The 25738-nt window shown below is 36.5% G+C and overlaps 1 protein-coding gene across 4 annotated transcripts in view; it reads left to right on the forward strand.

Moving 5' to 3' along the window:
- The window catches only part of LOC135087757 (uncharacterized), a 175221-nt gene that overhangs the window by 114720 nt on the left and 34763 nt on the right, over positions 1-25738 (forward strand). For all 4 annotated transcript variants that reach the window (XM_063982536.1, XM_063982537.1, XM_063982538.1 and 1 more), the window contains 7 exons: positions 1396-1617; positions 3823-3951; positions 5007-5124; positions 6575-7228; positions 7582-9155; positions 9592-9740; positions 10152-10358. In XM_063982536.1, the coding sequence (XP_063838606.1) occupies positions 1396-1617; positions 3823-3951; positions 5007-5124; positions 6575-7228; positions 7582-9155; positions 9592-9740; positions 10152-10358 (3053 nt within the window). The remainder of the gene's footprint in view (positions 1-1395; positions 1618-3822; positions 3952-5006; positions 5125-6574; positions 7229-7581; positions 9156-9591; positions 9741-10151; positions 10359-25738) is intronic.

The raw sequence follows: 25738 nt of genomic DNA on the forward strand, positions 1-25738 counted from the left end.
TAAGGAAATGTAATTCATTCAAATATTATAAATGCCAAGCGAGTCGCAGTTCATCGAACAAATATAGAGAGCGTCCCCCATTTCGCGGCGAGCGCTTATCGAGAGATGGCGCGAGCACCTCTTCGTTCAAAAGGGTTGCTTTGTGCCTTCCACTAGAACCACTTTGCAGCGCTGAGGACAAGCTGCCTTTAAACATAATGAATTCTCTTAGACCAGCACGCCTCACTGGCTGACTCACGGAGATGTTATGCACAGAGTGGAATGTCCTTTTTTACTAATTCTATTTTATTTTATTTATAAAATATTATTTTGCTGTTTTCAGAATTTCACACTTTTATTTCCTGAGTTCTCCAATTTAAAATTACACAACAATTAATCTGATTAATGTCGTATCCGTAAGCGTGTAATACAATCACTTACGTTGGAAAATCTTACTTTCCTTCTCGAATGTTGACCTTTCCGTTTCAAAATCAGTAGCAGTCAGACATAAATGATAGCATCTGCAGCCGTAAGATGTCGAAATTCTAAACATAGACGTTTTAATATTTTTATTAGTAGAATTATTCAAACAAGGAAAATAAATAATGTTTATGTTCTGCTGATAAAATATTTGACGATAGAATATCGTCAACGAAGAATAATCTAACTATGATGTCGTTATTTTCTAATTCAGTTCCAATGGTGCAGCTAAAGGAAGTGTTCTCGAGGCGGGGCAAGTGGTGTTCATGGAGGAAATGAGTTCAATTTACCATTATCTCGGGGAATTGACTGGCTCGACCTCGCTCGCCGCCGCTACTTGTTACCATCTTATTTAGTATGACAACCCGACAAGAAAACCGTTGCGGAAATTGCAGGATTGCAAATTGGGTTTAACTAGTCAATCCGCATCAGATTTATGTTCATTTTTGCATAACACCCGTTGACAATAGTGGGTTACTGGGTCGGACATCGGCACACAAGAGAGACCAATTTATTTAACAGAATGTTTTAAAAATTAACAGTTTTAAAAATAAAAGTTAACTACATTTGTTTGAACACTTTTGCACTCCGCGTGAATATAAGACATAACCTAGATTTATACATAGGTAGATAGATAGGACCTACGTAATAACTATAATTCGATAATATTGAATTTATGCATGGCTAAGACATGTCTTCATTAAAACAAAACAAATGCAAGAAAAAAACAAAATCATTTCGTTCAAAATTTAACAGAAACATCCAACCCTAGACACAAAATCCTTATTACGTTATTTAAGTCTAAGAACTTAGGCGTTAAATACTTTGGCTTCTGTAAGCCCTCTTCGTAATGAGCATGTGCAAACAACAAATTAGCCTGGAGCGTCCCTTTAGTTTGGTCTTGCGTTGGTTAAACGACATTGTTGCGTCTTCCAGAGGGTGCGATGACGTGCAACGGTCGCTTGAGCTGCTGGACCAGGTGCTGAGCGAGTACGACGAGGGCGGGGAGCCGCCGTCTCTGGAGGCGCGAGCGGCGCCGCCCACGCCGGCTACGCCTGCCACGCCGGCCACGCCAGCCACGCCGGCCACCGACGACGACTCGCCGCTCGCCGGGCACACCTCCGAGGACGATGGATACATGAGCATGAACGGCAGAAGGTAATCTAACGACACTTGTCTTATTACAAGTATATTTTACCTCAGCCGCCACCCTGACCTAGCCAACCAGTCACTGATGACTCGATGCGCAATCCTCCAAGTAATATAAGAATTTGAATAGCAGAAGACGACTCTCGAGGTGTGTATAATGAAATCATCTACCTCGCCGGTCATCAATGACAACTCAACTCTCTCGAAGCACACATCAAGGGACGATCCATCCATTAAAGATATGAGCATAAAAAGGTTAGCAAAAAGAACGAAAGAACCCAATAAAGGAAAACCTCTCCCCCATTTCGCTTACCGGTTACGACTGGCAGTCCAGCCATCGTGAATGACAGCCCACAATGGATATGTTACTACAGGAGCATGTTATGTCAGAAGGTTAGAACAATTAAATAACTAATGAGTGAATCATTAGCAGTTACATCAGCAGCTGTGAGATGGACAGTGGATTATAATCGTAAGTAATGTACCTACCTACAGCAGATACAGTCCAACACTAGAAAGTGATCTTCGGTCAAAGCTAAGTTATTACTAGTGATGGGCCGACTATGGTCTTTGCCGACTAACCGACTAGCCGACTAATCGGTTTTCAAATTGCCGATTAGTCGGCCGACTAGTCGGCAATGCCGATCATTCTAATACCATCTCAATATCGGAAGAATAATATCTAGATTTCGTAATGAAATAAGAATTTCTTAAGAAATAAGATTTCTAAAAATCTGAGAAAAAAATATAAAGCAACATTACTGCAGTACGGTAAATATCTTCATTTTCGACCGCGAAGGGGTCAGAGGCGACCATATGACGCCTCCTGATTCCTCTCCACCCTCCATGGTGATGGTCAGCGAGATGAGGGCGTGGGGGCGCCTCCTCCTGCATTGCACGGACCACCACCACCGTCCCTCCCGGCGATAAGCCAGGGTTCATCTGTGGTAGTTGATGGCTTTGTCCAGATTCCCATAGTTCTTCGCACTAAGGAGATCGACGGAGCACAGGGGTTGTTGTAGTGGGTATGCCTCATCCTTGCAATGAGAGGAGCCCCACATATCTACCCTGTCCTCGCGGGGTGGGTCCAATTCCATGCATTTTTGATGATTTGAATTTAGACTAATTGCTAGAATTTTAAATCAGGCAAAAGCACTTTTGACTGATTTTTTGCAGTCAAAAGGTAAATGTCATAATTTTCGACAGCGGAGGGGTCAGGGGAGGTGACAATTAGATCGCCTCCTGTTGGGCTAGGATGCGCGCCGTGAAATTCTTATCGACGTCAAAATGTTTGGGGAAATTGATAAAATGGCGTGATAACCGCTTATCGCGGCGCGCATCCTAGGCCCACTGATTCCTCTCCACTCTCTACGGTGATGGTCAGTGAACTGAGGGCGTGGGGGTACCCCCGCCTGCATTGCACAGACTACCACCACCGTCGGATAGGCAGGGCCCGCCATACAGGTGGGCAATTGCCGGGACGCACTGTGATAGTTGATGGTTTTGTCCAGATCCCCATAGTTCTTCACACTAAGGCGATTGACGGAGCTCAGGGGATATTTATGTGGGTATTCCTCATCCTTCCGATGAGAGGAGCACCACATAATCTACCACTTCCCCGCAGGGTAGGTATGCAATTCCATGCATTTTTTTTCCCCGAAAAAAAAGTGTCATAATTTTTATATGGACAAATTGCACAAACTTTACACATTTGTCATGATTTTCTGGTATTTTTAATTAATCTTTGTATGAATTTAGACTGATTGCCAAAATTTTAAATCAGGTGTAACCACTATTGACTGATTTTTGCAGTCAAAAGTGGTTTAGATAAACGCCCTTGACCTCTTAATCGTCTTGGTGATTATGAGTTTTATTTTATTCACATATTATTTAATTTTGTAATTTGCCGATTATAATCGGCATATTTTGCCGAATAGTCGTCACTAGTCGGCCGACTACAAATGATGCCGAATAGTCGGCTTTCCCGACTAGTCGGCGACTAGTCGGCCCATCTCTAGTTATTACTCATACCCACAGAACATAGAAAGAGGTTTCTATGTTCTGTGCTCGTACCTACTCGTATTTGGAAGTAACGAACAACAAGAATATCAATTTTCTTATGTACTTAAACGTAATCAATATTAAAAACTTAGCATTAACGATAGTGATTAAGTCAAAGAAAACAAACTAAAAGCTGGTGTTTTGTGTTTCCAGGGCGAAGTTCGCGTTGGGTTTCCGTCCGACGGAGGAGCACGAAGAGCCGTCGCCGCCGGACCCGCCGTCGCCGCGCTCGCCACCACCGCCCGAGGAGGCGGAGAGGATCATCTCTACATTGCTCCCAAAGTACGTAATTTCGTATTTAACTATGTAGTTAATCTGAATCAAATGTATGTTCATTTTTGCATATCACCCGTAGACAATAATGTATAACTAGGGGAAACCGAGGCGAGTTGTGACAAAGGTGAGTTGTCACAAAGTCGATTTGTTAACAGTTAGTGAGCTGACAATTTCACACAAATTCTAGTGTCGAAAGAGCAACGAATCCGCGTAGTCGCAAGCTCAATAAACAGTCTGAGGTTCAGAGTATGACTTTGTTACAACCCAACTGACCCACCTCTGTTACAACTCTTCTCGAGATACCACACCACGAGATACACTATAAAAAATGTTTTGACCTAGCAGTTCAAAACTTCAACTTCAATTTAAAAGTACATCACCCAGCCGCATGTAGTCCGTTACTCATTTCAAGGGTGATAAGGTTACCTAATTGCATTACTCAAACACTTTAATAAAACGTGTACTAAATGTGATAAAGACTCGTGGTCATAGTAGGTAATTTTATCTAAGTGACTAACAAGAGCGATCACATACCTACCTAGTACCTACAAGCGAATAATATGTCAAACTCGATAGCCATGTCCATATTGTCCATGTTCACTGGCTCACAGGAACTATATTTTTTACATACATATTTTCACATTTCATCTAGGATGGTGTTTCCGAACAATCGTAGCAATTTTCAGCTGTGTGCGAATATTGCAACCTTACCCCTGTTTTTATGCTAATTTTACCGGACTACTAATAAATTAAATTGCACGATGTTTTCTTGTCAACTCTTCAAACCTAATAGTATTTGACGAGGCCTATGATTACGCAGTAACTCAAAAAAATACGGTTCCCGGTAGGGACTATCCCACTCGAATACAACCCTCCACTTCATCATATAACTGCCCCACTTAATTAATTAGCTCACCTATGCAATTCTCAGGAGACTTATTCCAACCCTTAATTCAATTTATTAAAAAAAATAGTACTACCGGTATCCTTTTCTACTGTTCTGTTTGAAATACACCCAACAGTGGATTAAACTTAACTAATATGCTGTTTTTATATTTCAGGGTGTCTCCAGCGAATTCAGCTAAGCGAATTATTTCAATTGAACAGCGAGAAGCGGAAGAGAAACTGGATTCAATCATCAGCGTCAATGGAATCACAACCGCAACGCAAACTACATTCGTAAGTAATTTATTATATTTTTAACATAACGTATTAAAAAGGCCTATTGCTTTGAGTTTTTCAAGCAGCATTCGTGCTAATTAATGTGATGCTCCGTCATGTGGCAATCGATTTTTCTTTATTTCACAATCGTTTTTACTGTGAATTAAATACTCGTTTTAGGTAAAATATTGGGTTCTATATTGGCTCACATAAAATTCTAAATCCTATTCTTTGTCTTACTACCGATTTGTGTTCATAATAATCTCTCTTCATAATTTTATTTTTCATACTTTTTTTATTCATACATTTTTATTACTACCATCGGAGCTCATAACAGTTAGTAATCATAATTTTTTTATCAATACTGTTACTACCAAGAACCATTTAAAATACATAATTTTTATTTTCAGATCTTTTTTCTTCATAACATTCATTGATCATATTGTTTTAATTAATAATGTTGTTACTAAGAACATACTTCAACTCATAATGTTGTTGTTCAGAATAATTTACTTTATAACAGACATACTCGTACCTATCTTTAAAAAAATCATATATAATTTAATAGAGTAGATAAGCATGCAGAGCATGCAGCATGAAAGCAAGCATGCAGCATGCATTGGTATCTCCTCGTCTCCGGCGCTGCGGGATGTGCAGCCCTTCCGCCCTTGCGTAACGAGGCTCAGGCACCCACGCTTGCTTCCGCAGCTTCGGCTGTTTGGATCGCCATCGGCGCCTTCGGCGCCTCGGCGACCAGCCTCAGCCGCTCCAGCTCACCCGGGCGCCTGAGCCTCGTTACAGCGGGCGAGGGCTGCCCTCCCTCCGCGCCTCCGGCTTTTAAATTACACTCTAGGGGTAGGGCAGACAAGAGTACGTGGAGTCGGTTTTGCAGCGATTCGTTTCTGTCACGTTAGTTTTGTGGCACAAAATATAGCCTGTTTTGGACCATTTCATATTAATTTAATGTTAAAATACGATTTAATACGAATATAGACATCATGATTTTCAATAATATGGATAAATACACTTATGAGTAATAAATTTATGAAAACAAATATTAGGATACATCACATTTATGAATGTTATAGTTATTTATTCGAATGATTATGAGTTTCGATCGTTAGTATAGAAAAATATATGAAAACAAATATTAGTAAAAACTAAGTGTATGATTAGTGATATTATGAATATCAATGATTATGTTTTTAAATATGTAGGTTTTAAATTTTTTATGAAGAATGATCATTATGGTATCAAATTGTATGAGGAATATTTTCGGACCTCCAATGATAGGAATTGAAAAGTTATGTAAGAAAATGCGCTACCAAAATATTGTGTATTGATTGCTCAATATTTATGTCGGACTATTGTGGTGAAATCACTCCTAACGGAATTATAATATAATGAATAATATCTAACACATCAACTTCAAAAGAATATGCTAAACATTCACGTTCTATAATTTCAGCCAAAAACAAGGCACCAACGTCCCTACGGCTGGGAGAAAGATGACGACACCAACGGGTTCCACTTGCAGCAGCCACCAGCAACTGCGTACCGCTTCGCCTCCCTCCAGCACGGCGCGCGGCCGCCTCCGCCCGAAGCCCCGTCGTGGCTCCCTCCAAGACCTCCAAACCAAAAGATATCGCCCAGCGTAGAGAAACCGCCAGTCTTCCCCTTCATGGGTTTCTCCAGCGAATTCAGCGACAAACCGTATAACGAACATCCCGTCACAATATACCCCGGACCGAACATCCAATACAACAAGTCACATTCTCCGACGTACAACATTCAAAAGATATCACCTTCGAACACAAAGAAAGGTAGCATGAAACGTGACAGCCGGTCCGATGAGATGCTGTCGCCTAAGTGCAAGATACCTCCGCGGACTCTCGCCGGTTCTATGGAGAGGCATAGAGAAGTGTGTAGAGGCTCTTCGGAGGATGTCATGGAGGGCTGCCGGAGCAGAGGCACCGACGAGGAACACTTCTCGGACGACTCGCTGGAAGAGTCGTTCCCGCCGCCGCCGCCCACCGCGACCACGCCTTCGAAACGAAACTCCATTGCTTGGGAGGTTTCCCTCGATGGTGATGACCCTCTACTCACTCCTGGAAGCACTAAGGTAAAAAAATATTGAATTAAGTATACTCGTACCTAAGTACCTAGCCTACTACATTTTTGTGTTGGCTTACATTTACACTTAAATAATTAGATACGAAATCTTATCAAAATAACAACCACCGGACAGGAAGAGCTTAATGTTTTAAAGTCCGTCAGTTATTTAGTTATCCGCTTAAAGTGAAATGAGCTTCCCGAGCTTATGAGTTTTGACCATATTTATTCCGTCATACTATTGACTCTAGTATCCGTCTACCTACACTCTATTTTCAACAGAATCAGTCTGTCTGAACCATATTTTCTAAAACTCTTTTTAATTATTTTTTTTTAAATAATTTTCTATTCCTATATTTCCAGGTTATTGGCAGGCGAAGAAGAAAATCAGGTGACCAATCACATTCAAGTACAAGTTCAATACCACAACGAGTGGATGATGATTGGGGTGAAGAATACTGGCCTCCTCCGCCGCCAATAGCCGCGTGCGAACCTCTCGCTTCCCCCTCCTCCGACGCCGAGCAAGACTCTCGGCGCGCACAAGATCTGGCCTCCGGGACCTACGTCATACGAAAGGGAAAGAATCGCAAACAGTTACCCAGTTTCAATAAAAACGCATCCAATAAACCTTCCAATATCAGTCATCTAACACACAGTCACAGCCTAAACAGAAGTTTAGACACAGAGAGGTCAATAGATGGCTCTAGTATATCAATAAGTGGATCAGGCTCCGTAGGTTCATATAACTCGAGACCTAGTTCGGATTTGAGTTTACCTCAATCTCGATACAGTGTAGATCTCAACTCGAGATTAAGTCGTGAACTCAATACGCCTAATTCTAGGTATAGCATAGATCTCTGCACACCAAATTCTAGACTGAGCAAAGAAATAACGTCGCCCAAATCAAGACTTAGCTTAGATCTTAACAATGGACCCGATAGATACATTACACAGGAATATTTCGGCCATAGCCCTAAAAGTAGAAAAGTACCTAGTGATAAGAGCGCAATTTCTAAAAATAATGTGGTGCAAAGTAAGCTGTCACCCCAAAACAGGTTCACTGATTTCAAAAAATATTCTTCGACCTTCGATAATATACAATCTCTTATAAAAGAAGGAAAGGTTGAGGAGGCGCCACCGCCTGAATGTAACGAGACCGTCAATGAACTGACAATGGTGCCTCCGAACATGGTGAGAGTAGTTTCACTGCCAAGTTTAGGAGGAGAAGGAGAGAGCAACAGTGCTAGTCGACAAGCTCTCATAACTACTGTCGAAGAGGAAGAGGATCAAGAAAGCGGCGAACCTGAATCTAGCGGGGAGACATCTCCTTTGCGGAAAATTGAAAACAATATTAGCGCTATACTTAGTCAAGGTCGGGACCAAAAACATTTTACCCCATACATACCTAAAGACTGGAATATCCATAAGGATGAATACTGTGATGATGTGTCTAAAGATATATTAGATAACAATTACCGTTATAGTTCTAGAGAGAGACAAAAGAGACATGATATACAAAAATCTTCGAGTCATAATGAGATTCAGAATCAGAGGTCGATGGAGCGTCGCGACCGTTCGTCTTCAGGGCGAAGGTCTAATAGTATGCATAAATCGACGAGTGCGAAGGATGTGCCCGTCAGCTTAATGCGTCAGCCTTCATCATCAGACTCTGCGGTGTCGAGTGGTGGCGACTTCCCTCTGAATGTTCAAATAGTTGAGCATTCATACAGACATCACCCCTTGCCTCCGTCGCCTAACATGGGCCACGAGATGGGACCACTGCCACAGACACCGGAGTCCCCGAAATTCCCTCCTCTTCCACCATCGCCTGTGCAAGAGGTTGAGGATGAATATACAGAAATCATGCAACCTACAGAAAAGCGGCACTCAAAGAAAGCTGACACGCTACCAACACCTACCATGGATTCAAGAAGAAGGTAGGTTTACAGATTATTTTTATTGTTATAAATTCGTTTTGTTGTTTTTATTTCGGAGACTAGTAATTAATTAAATTAGGTAACTATAGCGTATAGTCATCAAATTGCGTTTATTCTTTGAGTTAAATGTTGATAAATTATCAACATTTAACTCGGACCACAGATGCTTAAAAATTTACAAATTCATCTTTATCAGCCTAGTCAATCTACTTAGTTCATACAGGGTGGCTCTACCCGGACTGGCTTACATTGGTGACCTCGATGTGATGCTGATTTATGAATGGTAGATTAGCACCTACATGCTCATTACTATTAGAGATACATTTCAATAAAACACAAAGAAAGTTTTGATTTCCTGAAAAGTATAGAAGTGATTAATACTTGGATGCCTTTTCCTTTGCGTATTAATTTCTAAGTGGTTGTAATAAATTTTCAGGCCTTCAGAACCCCCAGCGGTGCCACCGCATCGCGACACTACGAATAGCCTCAAGACGCGGTCTATGGAAACAAGTTACAATAAGAATAGGAGAAGTAGTAACCATAATTTCAAGAGCGGGTCCACTGATAGAAGAACATTACCTACAGGTACGATTTTACTAATCTAAACTTAAGTATTTATCACAAAACGTGTCTTTTCATATTATAGAGGTACCTGAAGCATTTGCCGTAACGTTAAGTCGAGCATTACAGTGAAGGAGAAGAACCGAGCATTAAGTACAGTGCGCAACCTGTAATGTAATGTTAACAGATTCGAGCATTACATTGGTTAGGGAAGGAAACCGAGCAAGACAGTGCACAACTTAATAATATTTTGATACAACTTATAACAATCGGATCTGAAATGTTACATATTGATGAAGTGGGTTAAAGTTTCCTAATAAATATTGTTTTGAATCTCCTTTTGAATGTGACACCTTATATGCCTATTTAAGGCCTGTTTGTAATGAGCTTGGCTTGTCTGAAACGGTGTCCCATAAAATTGTTATTTCATTACAGATATTGGTGCAAGCGGAGCTCGACGACGAACACTACAACGACAAAACAGGGAGGCGGCGGCCGCCGGCCGGGGCCCTTTACAGACCTCGGCCAGCCTGCCCGAAACACCTGTCTTCGCACGAGGCTGCGACGTCCCTAGGACTCCTCCTAGGAACTCCTCTACGGGGCCGCCGAGAAACAACACCATGAACTCTATACAATCAATAGGTAAATTGATTTTTGAAAAAGTTAGTTAAACTATTTAGAAATCTGTGCTTCAGCCTGTATAGACGCCACTTCTAAACCTGGTTCATAACATTAATTACCGAACCGTAATTAAATACATTTTATTTCAAAATAAAATAACTGACTGTCGCCGGGCAAAAGATCGTGGGTTCAAATTCCGGGTTGTTCGTCATCTCGCACCTGTCAAACTCGCTAGCAGGCGCGAGTTGGGAAATTCCGATTTTACCTATTATTTTGTTCGTCAACTCGCACCTTTTCAAAAGTACAGTCAAATAAAAACGAATTGAAACTAAAAACTTTCAGTGTGTCGGGCATGTAGTGATCAAACTTTAAGGGACTCTTTGAATCAGTGCATTTTCGCATGTTAACCGCGCTATGGAACCACTGGGAAGGGGTATCCTTGTTCAACAATGACGTCGAAACTAAAAGACCTAGACTAATAAATGTACATTCGTTTTGTAGAATATCTGGTTTTTCTTACGTTGTAAAATAACTGAAAAGAAGTGAAAATGACATATTTTTTCTACTTAAATCCATTCTTACTCCTTTAAAATGAAATAAATAAATAAATATCCTTAAAACATTTTACGCTACGCTTCTAGTCCCAAACTAAGCAAAGTAAAAAAAAACAACGGATATTTAAACATATTTTTTTTGTATGAAATGTATGAAACTCGTGTCTCTTTTCTCTTCTACAAAGCGATAATTTTATTTACATATTCAAATTCAAATTATTTGTTTGCAATAAATAGCCTTTTATTAGGAATTATTTATACTAGTTCCTTACTTATTAAATTAGCGTTTTGTAAGAAGAATTTTACGAAAATTGATTATTTCCATACTGTAGTGTATAGACATTTGTCTCGAGCGCATACGTCACAGCCCAGTCAGCGGTGGGGGCATTCGGCGTCCGACCGTGGTGCGGGCAGGTCGTGCTGTGTGCGTAGGCGAGCCAAATAATAATCTAATGGCGGAGATAAAGGTGTACAATACAATGGCGACGAGGATTAAAAAGGAGTGTATAAAAAAAAAAAAAAAAAGAAGTGAGTAGGTACACGTATAAGTTAAAGTTATAAATTAACTCACGGAACATTATTAAGTTCAAACAAAGTATCTATTTAGATTGTGCTTAAATATGAAGTGTTTACTTTATATTTTCTCAGCCACCAAAGTGTAAATGTGTGAAGAGTGATATTCCCGTTGTAATAATAAAGATAAGTGATGGTGTTTTTAAAATTAATTTATCGATCGGAAATAACGAAAATACTTTTTGTTGTGTGTGTGTTTTGCAGTAAAACGATTCTTAATATTTTACGTTAGTAACATGTACCTACATTAAGAAGTGGCTAATATAACACACTCACGAAAATAAGCGGAAAAGTAATAATCAGTAAAATATTAAAATAATTTATTTTATACTGAAAGTTAATCTGGTCTGAGCATAGAAATATGACAGGAATTTATGACATAGTCATAAAATATGTTATGGGCTAGGTAAATATCTATTTTAACAATCAAATTACCAGCAAAAGTTTAATTACCTATCCAGTAATACTATTACGTAAAATACAGCAGATACATGCAACGTAATTAACTAGAGGAATGCTGGGATCGATCACTATCCAATAACGGTATTTATTTTTAAATTATTGATTGAATTAAAATGTTTGATGCAATACACTCAAACCAAATTAGCAGTACCCATTTTGTCTATGCTTAAAATTGGTTAATGCCATGGAAATGAATTATTTAATTACTAATTGTTGTACAAATCTAGATTAGTATAAACATGTTGGTGATATTTTAATATAAAATAAATTACCTTTTCCGCTCGATGGCGTATGGTGACTATAGTCACTATTAAAAATAAATCGTAGTGTTATGGCAATTTATTTATTGACTTACCATAAGCGTAGGTGTATAATTATAACCCAGGTGTTAGTACTATCTATTTACTTTAATCGAGAAATGAATTAATGGAAATATTTATTTGAAATAAAACTCGTTTCACTGTTATTGATTATTATCTTGTTATATCAATATTTAGAATAAACATACGAAGATTTGTCTGTTGGCACTTTGAGTTTACAACATGTAAACGATTATGTTCACAATACCATTACCTATCTAAAGGTGCTTACTAACGGCAAAATGTCGTTACCTCATCACATAATAAAATAAATTGAATTAACAAAATAAATAATTCGCAAGGATTATACATTTACATTTATTTTTGAAACGTTTATAAACTATAACACCAACCTACGCACACATCAACCTATGCACACAAATTATAGAAGCAACATAGCAGCTATATACTGGACACATAAGAACAGTACTAAACATCAAATTGTTACATAACAGCAATTATTAAATTTAACACAATAATGGACAGTAACGTTCACGAGCGTTCAGGTAGTAAAGGATGATACGACAGAACGCTTACAGACGTCATAGTTTTGATTCGTTTAAAATTGAAACTGCTCCCAAAGGCAATGTATATGAATAAGTAGTGTCTTTGGGAAGTAATTCTTAAATTGTACAGTCCAACAAAGTGTTAACTGGACATTAAATTGTTAACAGCAGTTATAAACTGAACATTAAATTGTTAGCAGCAGTATAATATGCTGGACATTAAATTGTTAATAGCAGTTATAAACTGAAAATTAAATTGTAAGCAGCAGTATATGCTGGACATTAAATTGTTAACAGCAGTTATAAACTGAACATTAAATTGTTAGCAGCAGAATATGCTGGACATTAAATTGTTAGCAGCAGTATATGCTGGACATTAAATTGTTAATAGCAGTTATAAACTGAACATTAAATTGATAGCAGCAGTATATTATGCTGGACATTAAATTGTTAACAGTAGTTATAAACTGAACATTAAATTGTTAATAGCAGTTATAAACTGAACATTAAATTGTTAGCAGCAGTATATGCTGGACATTAAATTGTTAACAGTAGTTATAAACTGAACATTAAATTGTTAGTAGCAGTATATGCTGGACATTAAATTGTTAACAGCTGTTATAAACTGAACATTAAATTGTCAGCAGCAGTATATGCTGAATATTAAATTGTCAGCAACAGTATATGCTGAACATTAAATTGTCATATAAGAGCATTATAATGTAGAACATTAAATTGTTATCAGCAGTATAATAATATGCTGACCATTAAATTGTTAACAGCAGTATATTCTGAACATTAAATTGTTACATTAGAGTAGATAAATACTGAAATTGAAATGGTTACTTAAGAGCAGTATACTGAATATTGTATAATTAATTATATAATACAATCTGTTGAATACTGAAGTGAATAATATTGTTCAGTCAATATAATATAATGTCGATATACCTATTCTATTTAAAAAAAAAACATATTAAAATCTACACTATCCAAACAAGGTTTAGTGATGATGAAATCAGCCAAGGGAATATTAAATTGCGATTAGGCATTAAATTGCAATGAAGCATTAAATTGCAATGAGGCATTAAATTGTTATGACGCATTAAATTGCGATGACGCATTAAATTGCATTGAGGCATTAAATTGCTATGACGCATTAAATTGCGATGACTCATTAAATTGCAATGGGGCATTAAATTGCAATGAGGCATTAAATTGCTATGACGCATTAAATTGCGATGACGCATTAAATTGCAATGAGGCATTAAATTGCTATGGCGCATTAAATTGCGATTACGCATTAAATTGCAATGAGGCATTAAATTGCTATGACGCATTAAATTGCTGTGACGCATTAAATTGCGATGGTGCATTCAAGTGCAATGACATATTAAATTGTGATGTGAGGCATTTAATTGCGAAGACATCATAAAGTGGGTAGATAGGACTTGATTGCAATTTTTTAGTTGTATCAGTGTACCTACCATGGAAAAATCATTCTTGTCAAGAGTAAGTACGGCTAAGTAGACTTACGCCCGTATTCACAAACGATGCTGCTTAAGTTAAGCAGCAAATCTAACGCACAGCGTTGAATAAAGCTCTGTGATTGGTTCGTTCATGTGTCACCCTGTGCGTCCACGCGCACTGTGGGACCTCATAGTAATGTTATTCTTTGGAAGAGTTAGATTGTGATGGGGAGACAAGTCTCCGTTTCAGTTATATTTTCAACGCAACTGTGACTTTTAACATAGGGGGTACTGAAGCAGACTAATTTATGAATGTGTCTCCCTAAACACTTGACATTGGCAGAATTACTGCGGCAATAAAAAACGTGGGATAGTAAAAAGAAAAAAAAAACAGGTGGAACAAATGATGCTAACTTCGAATAGCATCTATGCGCTTATAACGACTTTTAAACATTGCAAGTTTGCTCCTGTCTGAGGTAATATTTGAATCTCACGAAATAAAAAGGAGGTTAATGCAGATTATTAGTAAGTGTCACTTTCTGAGATACAAATAATATTGATATTAATACGTATAATTGTTAAAACGCTTATGTATACCTATTTATAAGAGATAATACGTAGTAAGGAGCATGCCGCGCGACTTCTCAGGCGTCCTCTTCTTCTGTCACTTGTGTGTTCCAACCTTGGACGAATAAACCACATGACTAGCGATAGATATTTACTTATCGCGTGACCTTTAGCGAGTGACGGAAGCCTTGAAAGTCCATCCAATTGGCTTTCACCTATGGTCCCTATCACGGATCATCAGATCACAAAAAAAAAATTAAAGCGAGATGTGACAAGGAGGCATAGCCAGTGACGCAGCAATATGCCAAACAGAACACATTGCTCGCGACAGCAATGTGCCATGAAGTTGACGTTTTATGTATAAATAAACAGTTTATACTTATTGCTTGCGTAGTACAAAATATTATTCGCACAATGAGTATCTACTGATATTGTGTTGAGTACTGACGTTGAGCACATTGAGTGGATAATGAGCACAACCAAACAAAAAAAATAAAAATATTCGTAATTGACTGCGTATGTAGTGGTGCTGTATGCTATGTACGTACATTACTATGGCAACGAATAGTCGTATTGAATGCATCGTGTGCATTCTGTGCATGACACACACTCTTCGCGAAGTATTGTTTTTGTTTTGATTACCTTGTGTGTATGAATTCCTAACGCGACACTGGGTTTCGAAATCAGCGCATTGGTTGGCATTTCTCTAGATCTGCATGGAAATGGGAGCTATTCAGATAAGTATATCGTTCGTTCGTCTCAGCCGAAGGACGTCCACAGCTGGACGGGGGCCTCCCCCAAGGATTTCCAGAAAGACCGGGCCTGCGCCGCCGGCATCCAGGCACACAATTGTAAGCATATTATATTATGTATTATAATATAATATCAGTAGAGAAAGTTCAGCTATCAAGTGAGAAAATCATACATTTCCCACAATAAATCAGGCACTGTTTAAAGTTAGAGAGGAGAGATTGAATAGTCACCTGGAGCTCATACATAACTCGAAAGGGACTATTCATTCATAAACATGCTGATGATGTATGGAATTACATGTGCTCCTGCAATATTCCATGTAGGTAACCCTGGATGGAGATTCTACACTTGTCACATACGAGTATTACTATAGATAATGTTGTCGGTCAAAAGAAAACTGTGAATATCTTAATACGAAAGTTCAGTTTCTTGAACACGAACATGGAGTCATCCCTCTGAAAAAATATTGTAGTTAATAATGATTTTGGAGCACCGACCAACATCACAGAACTACAAAGTTTTATTGGCCTGGTCAGCGAGGTAGGAAAATGGATTCCTCACTTGGCAACGATCACGAGGCCATTAAAGGGGCTGTTGCGACAGAAGTAGGGTAGGGTATAATATAACGGATATTAAAGAAGCTGTGGGTAGCCGACAACATGCTTTTGTGATAAAATAAACGCGGCCCGCCAGGGCCAGCCACGGCAACATCAGCCATGACGTCCATGAGCCATGGGATTATTACAACCCTGAATATAAAATATTGATGATGACTGTTAAAGGTCCTGTAGTGTACGCTGTATTAGTACAGTGCAATGACAAGGGACCACAAAACATCGTTTTGGGGATAAAACTGGTGAGCGCCGTTGTTGCCAGACTGAAAAGAATGTGCTGTGGTATGAGCGGTCGAGCACTTACTCAATAATATATTTTTATACTAAAAATAATAGCAGTTGGAAATAATATTGGGTTACTGGTTCAAACCTGGTGCCCACATAAGAGATAGGTGTTAAAATTGAGGTTTTATGGGATAAAGTAAAGTGCAGCCTTGAAAGGAATAATTCAAGCAGACCTAGCACTTAATTTGCAAACTAACAAAATGTGATAGAGCATAATTACACATTTACCAACTATATTTTATCCACTTTCAACTATCAACTTACCTTTAGATTTTGATAGCATGAAATCGCATAAAAACGTTAATTACTAAATACGGTACTTTAAAGTGGATTATTTTTATTTTATTTAAATTATTATTCCATGAAATAATTATTTTCTTTAAAACAAGGAAAGGGTTGTAGTGTCTATAGCATAATGATGTATTATATCTATGCTATCATCTCAAGTGACTCAGTGGAGGCAAAGCATAGGGACAAGGAAATGAAGGAATAATGTAAGGTATATACAGATAGGAAGAGAAAAGAAAAAGAAATGCGAGTTAAAACCAGGGGATAAAGTTTACATAAATAATTGTTTCAAAAAACTAAAAACACGCTTGTAGATAAACAGAATATCTTAAGACGAATCTAATGAGGCCAAACTTGATATGTTGACTAAAAGGCAATCCAAGGTTCCATCAGCCACTTTTTAGTCCCATCATCGGATCAGCTCGATGGAACCATAGTATTATATTGTCATATAAATGTACATTTAATTGCCAATTTTCATGATGTATCATCAGAAGTGCGTGTAATTCAGATTCTTAGACTTTATTACATAGATCGTTAAAAGACTTGCAAGTCGACCTAATAAAAGCGTGTTAAAAATATGACTAGAGAAAATAAATTGAGTTTGAATCGCGACATTACACACAGTAACTAAAAGTATAGGAGGATATTCAAATACATACAAAACTATAAAAAAAAAAAAAAAAAAAAAATAAGAGTACTAGGACAATGGAAAGTGATGGACCAGAATGAGGGTGATTAATCAGAAGCTAATAGTAATATTATGGATATTGAAAATAGTAAAACAGTGAAGCAATAATGATCAAATGATTAAAACAAAGCGCCTAATAAAGAAGCGCCTCAAAAGTTAATTAAATAATAAATTGTATTTATTTCAAATTAAAACAAGGAAGGGATGTAGTGTATAGACATTTGTCTCGAGCGCATACGTCACAGCCCAGTCAGCGGTGGGGGCATTCGGCGTCCGACCGTGGTGCGGGCAGGTCGTGCTGTGTGCGTAGGCGAGCCAAATAATAATCTAATGGCGGAGATAAAGGTGTACAATACACATACTAACAATTTTTAAGGAACCACAAATTCAAATTTTATTAAATTTTGTGTGTAGATTAAAACAACATTGTCCTAACCCTAACCCAAACTTGTCATCTAATAATAAATTATGGCAACTATTTCCTCATAATTTGAAAATGTAAGGCAAAAATGTTTATGTTTTACAAAACTTTGAAGAGCAGATATCTCGAAAACTATACAAGATTTAAGATACAAAAACTTGACTTACAAATTAAATTAATTTTAATTCTCTAGAAGTATTCATATCGCTAGGATGCTTGGTTTTTTATTTAGATAGTTTTTGACATATAAGCGAAAAACCCAAAAATGGGACCTTCAAAGGCTGCGGTGGAGAACTTTTGATAATGTTCATACCCTAACTAGCTAATCCAAACAAAGTTACAATGTTAAAAATTATGTTCCAAGCATTTCCCTCTGTACATTTTCATTGCCTGGCCATTTTTCATGTTAAAAGAATACGAATGTATTATTTCAGAAGCTAAAGGATGATGGGCACTTTTCTATGGAATCTGGGCGTAAAACCAACAGAAATGTAATTACTATTATTTGTTAGGACTTAGTATCAGAAACATTTTTTCATATAAATAACTACCAAAAACTCCCGGGTTTGCTTGGAAATTGACATAATGTATAAATAGTCATAGGTGTTTTATTGCGCAAACAAAAAATATAATCAACTAATATACCTACATTGATACATTAAGTTATTTATCAATTATTATGTCCAACAGTTAAGGAGTGGGGCCAACAAATTGTATAAAATAAGTCCATGTTCTACATTACGTGCGTAGGACCACACCTACTCGTAGGTACCATTTAGAGAAATGAAATGAACACAGTCATGTTTCAATGGGATTTCTACCAGTTAAGCTTTAGTGTTGTCGCATAATCGATCACGGATCGATTATTAATCGATATTGCCAAATTAACGATTTATCGATTAACAATTCGATTAATCGATTTTATTTATTACCATCATTACAATCATTATTTTGATTTTATTAATTCAATTCCTTATTTTCAGCAATATAATCGATTATTTCAATCGAATAATCGATTATGATTTATTCGGTATACATACTTACTAAATCGATAGAATCGATAGTAAGATATGATACAATACTCTCAATATGATCGATAAAAGCAATCTAATTGACCTAATAATATTTTTATTACTCTAATTTGATGTGAAATACTATGGAAACTTTGCATATTCATCGACCTCTATCTCCGTATCCCCGCGTATTTCAGGATTGTTGTCATACTATGAAATGAAGTACTAGTATTGAGCTTTAATTTAGTATACCTTTTGTTTCTGTTGGTTTAACGCCCAATATGCCCATCATCCTTTATAAGATTTGATGTTCTCTAGTTCAAGCTTGAACTAATTTTTTTATTATTGTTTGTTAAAGCTGTACAATGTAAATTGTTACTTAATTGTAAAATTGGTAATAATAATTGTTGTTCTTCATTTGACACTTTCTTTGGGATATTTAGGTGGCATTTAAAAGAACGCAAATTAATATATTTGAAGCCTTTTAATATCCCGTGGCTTAGTTATAAAATCTGAGGTTAGATGCCGTGGCAAAAAAAAAATATCTGCGGCTTGACTTATTATAATTCGCCATTACTAAATAGCTGAAATCTAGCTTTATTTTTAAATATACCTACTTAAATATTAGTAGACAATTTACATACTAGGTATTAGGTATCCTCAGGACATTGTGATATCCTACTTCCTACTAATATTATAAATGCGAAAGTTTGGATGATGTCATGATGTCTGAATGTTTGTTACTCTTTCATGCAAAAACTACTGAACGGATTTTGTTCAAAATTTACAGTATTATTGTTTATAACCCAGATTAACATATAGGCTATAATTTATGACGATATGTGACCAACTAAATTTCAATAAATAAATAAGACGTGGGTAAAAAGCGCCATCTATCGTCACTGGTTAAAATCTACAGCGCTGGACAAAAAATTTGACGTTCGTAAATTATTCATGCGGGGGAAGCCGTGAAACTCCATCTATCATCATCGTTAGTAATTAAACGAGGTCCACGCGGCCGCTAGTTGTTGATAATTTGTTTCTTCCCGATTTATATTTATTAGCATGTTGATTTAGAATATAAACCTATCTGAAAAGTACATTTTGTTTTATTATTAAACTCAACTCATTGCAAGTGGCTTACACATTCCTTTAAGTCATTTATTAAAACATTTTTGTAGATGACTATACATAAACACGTCAGATTTCAAAAAGGTGCGAGTTGATGACATAAAAAACAGAAGGTGCCAACTAGCATCTTTAGAGGTGCGAGATGACGAATAACTCCAAATTCCTCGCGACTCGCGATATTCGACCGCAATCGCATCAGGTGATGTCATTTTAAACTCAATTAAGTGCAAAAATAGTAATAACTATAGACATACCGTGATTAAATCGAGATTAGCACTTTCAACAACTTTTTCTGTTTGAGGCTCTCTTTGTAGTAAAAAACTCAGTAAAAACTCAGTAAAACTCATTTATTTCTGTAAATAGGCTTAAAAAAAGCACTTTTACACGTCCCAGTATTAACCCTACCACTGCTTCAGGACAATAAATAAATGGGCCAGTGCTGAGAAGAAGCAGCGCAAGAAACTCAGTCACTATTGTCAGCCTCTTTTTCAAAGGTTTACAAGCTTTCAAATGTACAAAGTTATAAATATTTATGCGAGCTAGGCAGTAACGCATCCCAAACATTTTTATCTTTTAAATAATCATCGACTTTATAGTAGCCCTTTTTCATGGTACTTTTAATATGTGCTTTGAATTTATGAATGGGTAGTTCTACAACAGTTTGTGGTAATTTATTAAAGAATTTAATACTGAGGGTAGTAGGTTCTCCAGAATGTTTTTATCCGTGTAATCCGTGTTGTTTCGTGTCAAATACTTTCAAACATCCAAATAGAACAACTCTACCAAATAGGAAACCCTATTGCTACGGTATCGTATTCTCCCCAAATGCTATAATCAGGCATTTCAGGCTACAAATATTGCATTTGCCTCTGGTTTTGAGAGGGTCATCCTCCTGCAGAGGAAACTAAGAGGCATGATTATTTTCAATAGCTAAGTATTTATACGAAAGTAGAGACCCGAGCACTTGCCGATTAGTGTCTCACAGATGAGTATTTCTCAAAAAAAATGTACGTAACGAAACGGTAGTAACGAAATAGTAAGGCCATAAGGCTTGTTATACATTGGCGAAATATTGTGAATGCTCTTTATTTATTCAATTCGAAATATTTGTAAGTATGCACCCAAATACGGGGTAATATTAAAGGGTTAGAAATAAAATAAGGGAGTAATCATTCATACTAATTTTAATAAAATTATTTTTGTTCCATCATGTTTATCCATTTTGAGTCGTTCTCTGTAAGCTTTTTGCCTTTCGGCATTGGTTTTTGGCGGCATTCCTAAAAAAACAAAAGAAATAATCACATAAAAACGTAATCTAAATGATTTGATAATTTTTTGCTGGTGGCACTTCTGTAAAGCAGATAGTATCCAATCCTTTTGTTATTAACGCTCTATATTTTTTGAAATTACTTAATTAAGTAGTGAATATTACTATGCTTAGTCAGGTAATAACAGTATACACTCAGCATTATGTTGTACTTTTTCGTAACGTAACGAAATTCGCAAAAAACGTAACGAAATATTAGACAAAATGAGATCAGAAACAAGTATTTTTTTGATAAAATTTGTTACAGCAAATATAAAAGCTTACTAAATGTTCGTACCACACGTATTACAAAAAATGGTTAAATGAAGACTTACCGTTCTATATAAAATCGCTGATTTTACTGCCTGTTACGAAAAAGTAATCCCACAAAACACACACGTTTTCACTAATTTTCGCGATAGATGTTATGGCGGAGACGTCAGGCCAACAGCCATTCAGAGTGCAGCTATTGTTGTCCGTGTAAAATAAATACGGAATTGTTCAGAAACCATGGGAAAGTAGAAATAAATCGTAACTAAAGAGTAAATAACGAAATAGTAAATGAGAGCGACTCATTTTGTTTTTTTGCTTTAAATTGCCAATTCATTATGACACCCCATAGAAAATCAATTTGATACAGAAACTGTGATTACTGTAGAATGATAATACAAAGAAATTTTCAATAATTTAGTTACGTATCGCATTTTATGAAACAAAAATACATGAAAAAGCTAGGGTGGCAAACAGGTTTTTGTATGAAAGGTAAAAAAGGACTATTTTTAAAATATCTAAATATTTGGTAATAAGTAGGATTATAGCTATAATTCTTCGTTATCTTAAAGATTAATATTCATCCTTCAAAATTGTGTGTGTGTTTTTTTGTGTGATGATTTATAAATATAAAACTTTTGAACTGTTTCAAAGCACACTTTTTTTTTTCAAAATGTACATTTTTTTTGAGAAATACTCAGATACAATACGGGGCACAATGTTCACGGCCTCCTTTGTTGACGTGCAAATAATCATGAATACGATTCACTGTTTTTACGAATTTAAGTAGGTAATTGATATTCGTAAAAGTCATAATTAAGGTACGCTTTGCATTTATGCATTGCAACACTTATAAATAAACAATCCAAAGGGTCAAACAAACACAAGTTTCATGCATTTTGCATTTGTTTAATAAAGGACAATGACCAAAAGTGGTCCAAATGTCCACCACTAATGAGACCTATATTGGCTTATAGTCCATTAAATACGTGTTTGGCGTGCCTCAGGGCTCTCATCTCGGCCCTCTTCTCTTTAATATATTTATTAATGACGTCATGAATTGTTTTCTTCATTCCAAAGCATTATTATACGCCGACGATACTAAAATTTTTACATTTATTAAATCTGTTGAAGAATCATTACTATTTCAAAACGATTTGAATAATTTTTATGATTATTGCTCAGCTAATAATCTAAAATTAAATATTGATAAATGTCATACTATTACCTTTTCACGCAAAAAACGTCCGATTAATTATAATTATACATTTAATAACATTCTGATTAAAAGTGTGGCCGAGGTGAGAGACCTGGGAGTATATCTAGATAATGAACTTAACTTGGCGTCTCATATTGATAGAGTTACTGCGAAATCTTATAAAATGTTGGGTTTTGTCTTTCGTCAATGTAAAGATTTTAAAAATATAAACACCTATATAATGTTGTATAACTCCTTAGTAAGAAGTCATCTCGAATATGCATCAACAGTATGGAACCCAATTTATGCCACTTATATTGATCAGATGGAAAGGATACAAAACAAATTCTTAAAAAGACTTAAATACTTGTTTAGGGATCATTCAGCGCAGCTTCAGTCATTAGAATTAAGACGTGAACATAGGGATCAAGTATTTTTGTTTAAAATTTTAAATGACTACATAGATTCATCCTTTCTTCTCAGCCGAGTGTCATTCAGGTGCCCCAGGCTCAGTGCCCGCTCCAATGCAGTTTTCTCTGTTCCTATTTGTAGAACTAATTATTCAAAGAATAGATTTCTTGTTCGTGCTTGCAACACACATAATGTTCGATACAGTCACATTGATATATTCAATTGTTCTCTGCGTGTTTTTACTTCACATGTTAAGAAGGTTGACCACGTTTAAGTGGGATTATCTTGTTTCTGATGAACGAAACCTTACCTAGTTAAATTACTACGAAACTTTTTATAATATGTCTTCGCTATTGACAAATTAACATTGGAAACTTTTTTGGCTTATGAATAAACTAAACTTTTTCCTGTACCTATATGTAATATAAAAGCTGTATGTTTCTTTCATTAAATAAATAAATAAATAAATAGAGATTAACTTTCAGTATGGGACAAAAAAAAATAAGCTGTCAGTAAAAAGTTATGACTGTATGGAAAATTGTAGTAGTTTACGCGCTAACCTCAGGACAGGAACTACTGGTCCGATTTGAAAATTTGTTTTTATTATGGATAGCCCATTTATCCAGGATGGTTTTAGGTTATATAACATCACCCTACAACCAATAGGGGAGGAGCAGTAAAGACAAATGTTGTAAAAATGGGAAATATTATTCAAACTATTTTCACGCGTACAAAGTCGTAGTACGTACAAAGTCGTAGTCGTACTTGTAGGCACAGCTAGTATAATTCATCTATAACCCCGCGCCAGTTGGAAATAAGACTATTTTACCCCTTTCGCATTATACCAAGTATTCCAATATTGTTGTCTTTCTTCTGAGCTATTTTTTTTTTCTTTTAGCGAGACACCTAACACGGCACACTAAGCGACATGATATAACATGCATAGATTAGTCTAAAATGTGCGATGGATAGAATGATATCAAGAACATTTTTCGGATGAAAAGGTAAAAAACATGACTTTTCATTCAGTCATAACTTTTTACTGACAGCATATTTTTACTTGTCGGCCGTTTGGTGTAGTGGTTCGAAACGGACTACTATTCCGGAGGTAGCGGGTTCGATTCCCGCACAGTACAAACATTTGTGTGCATGAACATATTTGTTTGTATTGGACTGGGTGTTTTCTATGTATAATAAGTATGTATTTACAAAAAAAAAAGTATTTAAGTATGTTTATATCCGTTGTCTAGTACCCATAGTACAAGCTTTGCTTAGTTTGGGACTAGAAGCGCAGTGTAGAATGTCTAAGGATATTTATTTATATTTATTTATTTATTTATTAATTGCGGTTTGGTTATAATGAATCAGTATTTAGTAGACTATTTTACTACATAGGTACTTAGGTCTCGTTAGTGGTGGACATTTGGACCACACTCCTTACATTTTTGGTCATTGTCCTTAATATGATTGTGCTGGATAGACCATATAATAAGGGTAGGGAGGCTTTAAGTACCACCACCAGCACCACACTATGACCAATAGGAGATTACATCAAAGAAAATGGTTTCAAGCTATTTTTACGAGCACGAAGTTGCGTACTGTACAGTAACAGAGATAAAACTGTTCAGAAGACTGTGGACTAAGTTTAAGTATAGTACCTAGTGCAGCTTTTTTATGTTCTCCGAGTATTCCTTCTGAAAAAAAAACAAAATCATAACTTGGCTAGGGACATGGATATTCGATTACCTACATACACAGCAATGGTAAGTGCATAAAGTAGCGATTTGAAGTGGAACTAATTCTTAGCAGGCATTGCAAAACGAATGCGTACAGACGACGTTGCTCTAAATATTATGGTAAAGTTTTTGCAACGCAAATCTGTATAAAAAATACGAACGTTTGTCGGTCAACGGTTCGTCTCTACCTAAGTAGGTACTCTAGGTACAATAAAATTATGCACTAAAAATACTTATCTTCATTCTCATATTAGCTAAATAATCTTTATAAAAATATAAATTCTGTGTTATCAGCGAACAGCTTAGCATCGATAATCTGAATCCTGGCTTTATTCAGGTACTGATATGACGTTTTATCGCGATATAGGCGTATGCATTATATTTTTCAATATGAAAAAATGCATGAACCACGTAAAATAATAAATTGTTGTTATAATAATAGGATATATGAATTCGTTCGTTATTTGTTGTTTCTGAGAATTCCCAGATAGTACAATCGAATAGAGGATGAAATGTAATTGTCATGACATAAAATTGCAAACAGCATTTAAAAAACCTGAACATACAGAATGTTTTCGTTTCCAGTTTCAGTTAGGTTGAATGCAGATTTTTTGGACATTTTCTTGTTGTGCGCTGCCTGCATTCACCTTGCTCCCGAAGAGTAAATCACTTGAGTCGCATTCGAGAATTTATGAACCTCAAGAGTTAACCCCTTATACTTACTTATGTTACAAGTGGGGCTCACCACAATAGTCGAGCGGCGACGGGCTCGAACCCGCATTCTCGTATGTCGA

This window comes from Ostrinia nubilalis, chromosome 3 (assembly GCF_963855985.1).
Source record: "Ostrinia nubilalis chromosome 3, ilOstNubi1.1, whole genome shotgun sequence".
Taxonomy (NCBI): Eukaryota; Metazoa; Arthropoda; class Insecta; order Lepidoptera; family Crambidae; genus Ostrinia; species Ostrinia nubilalis.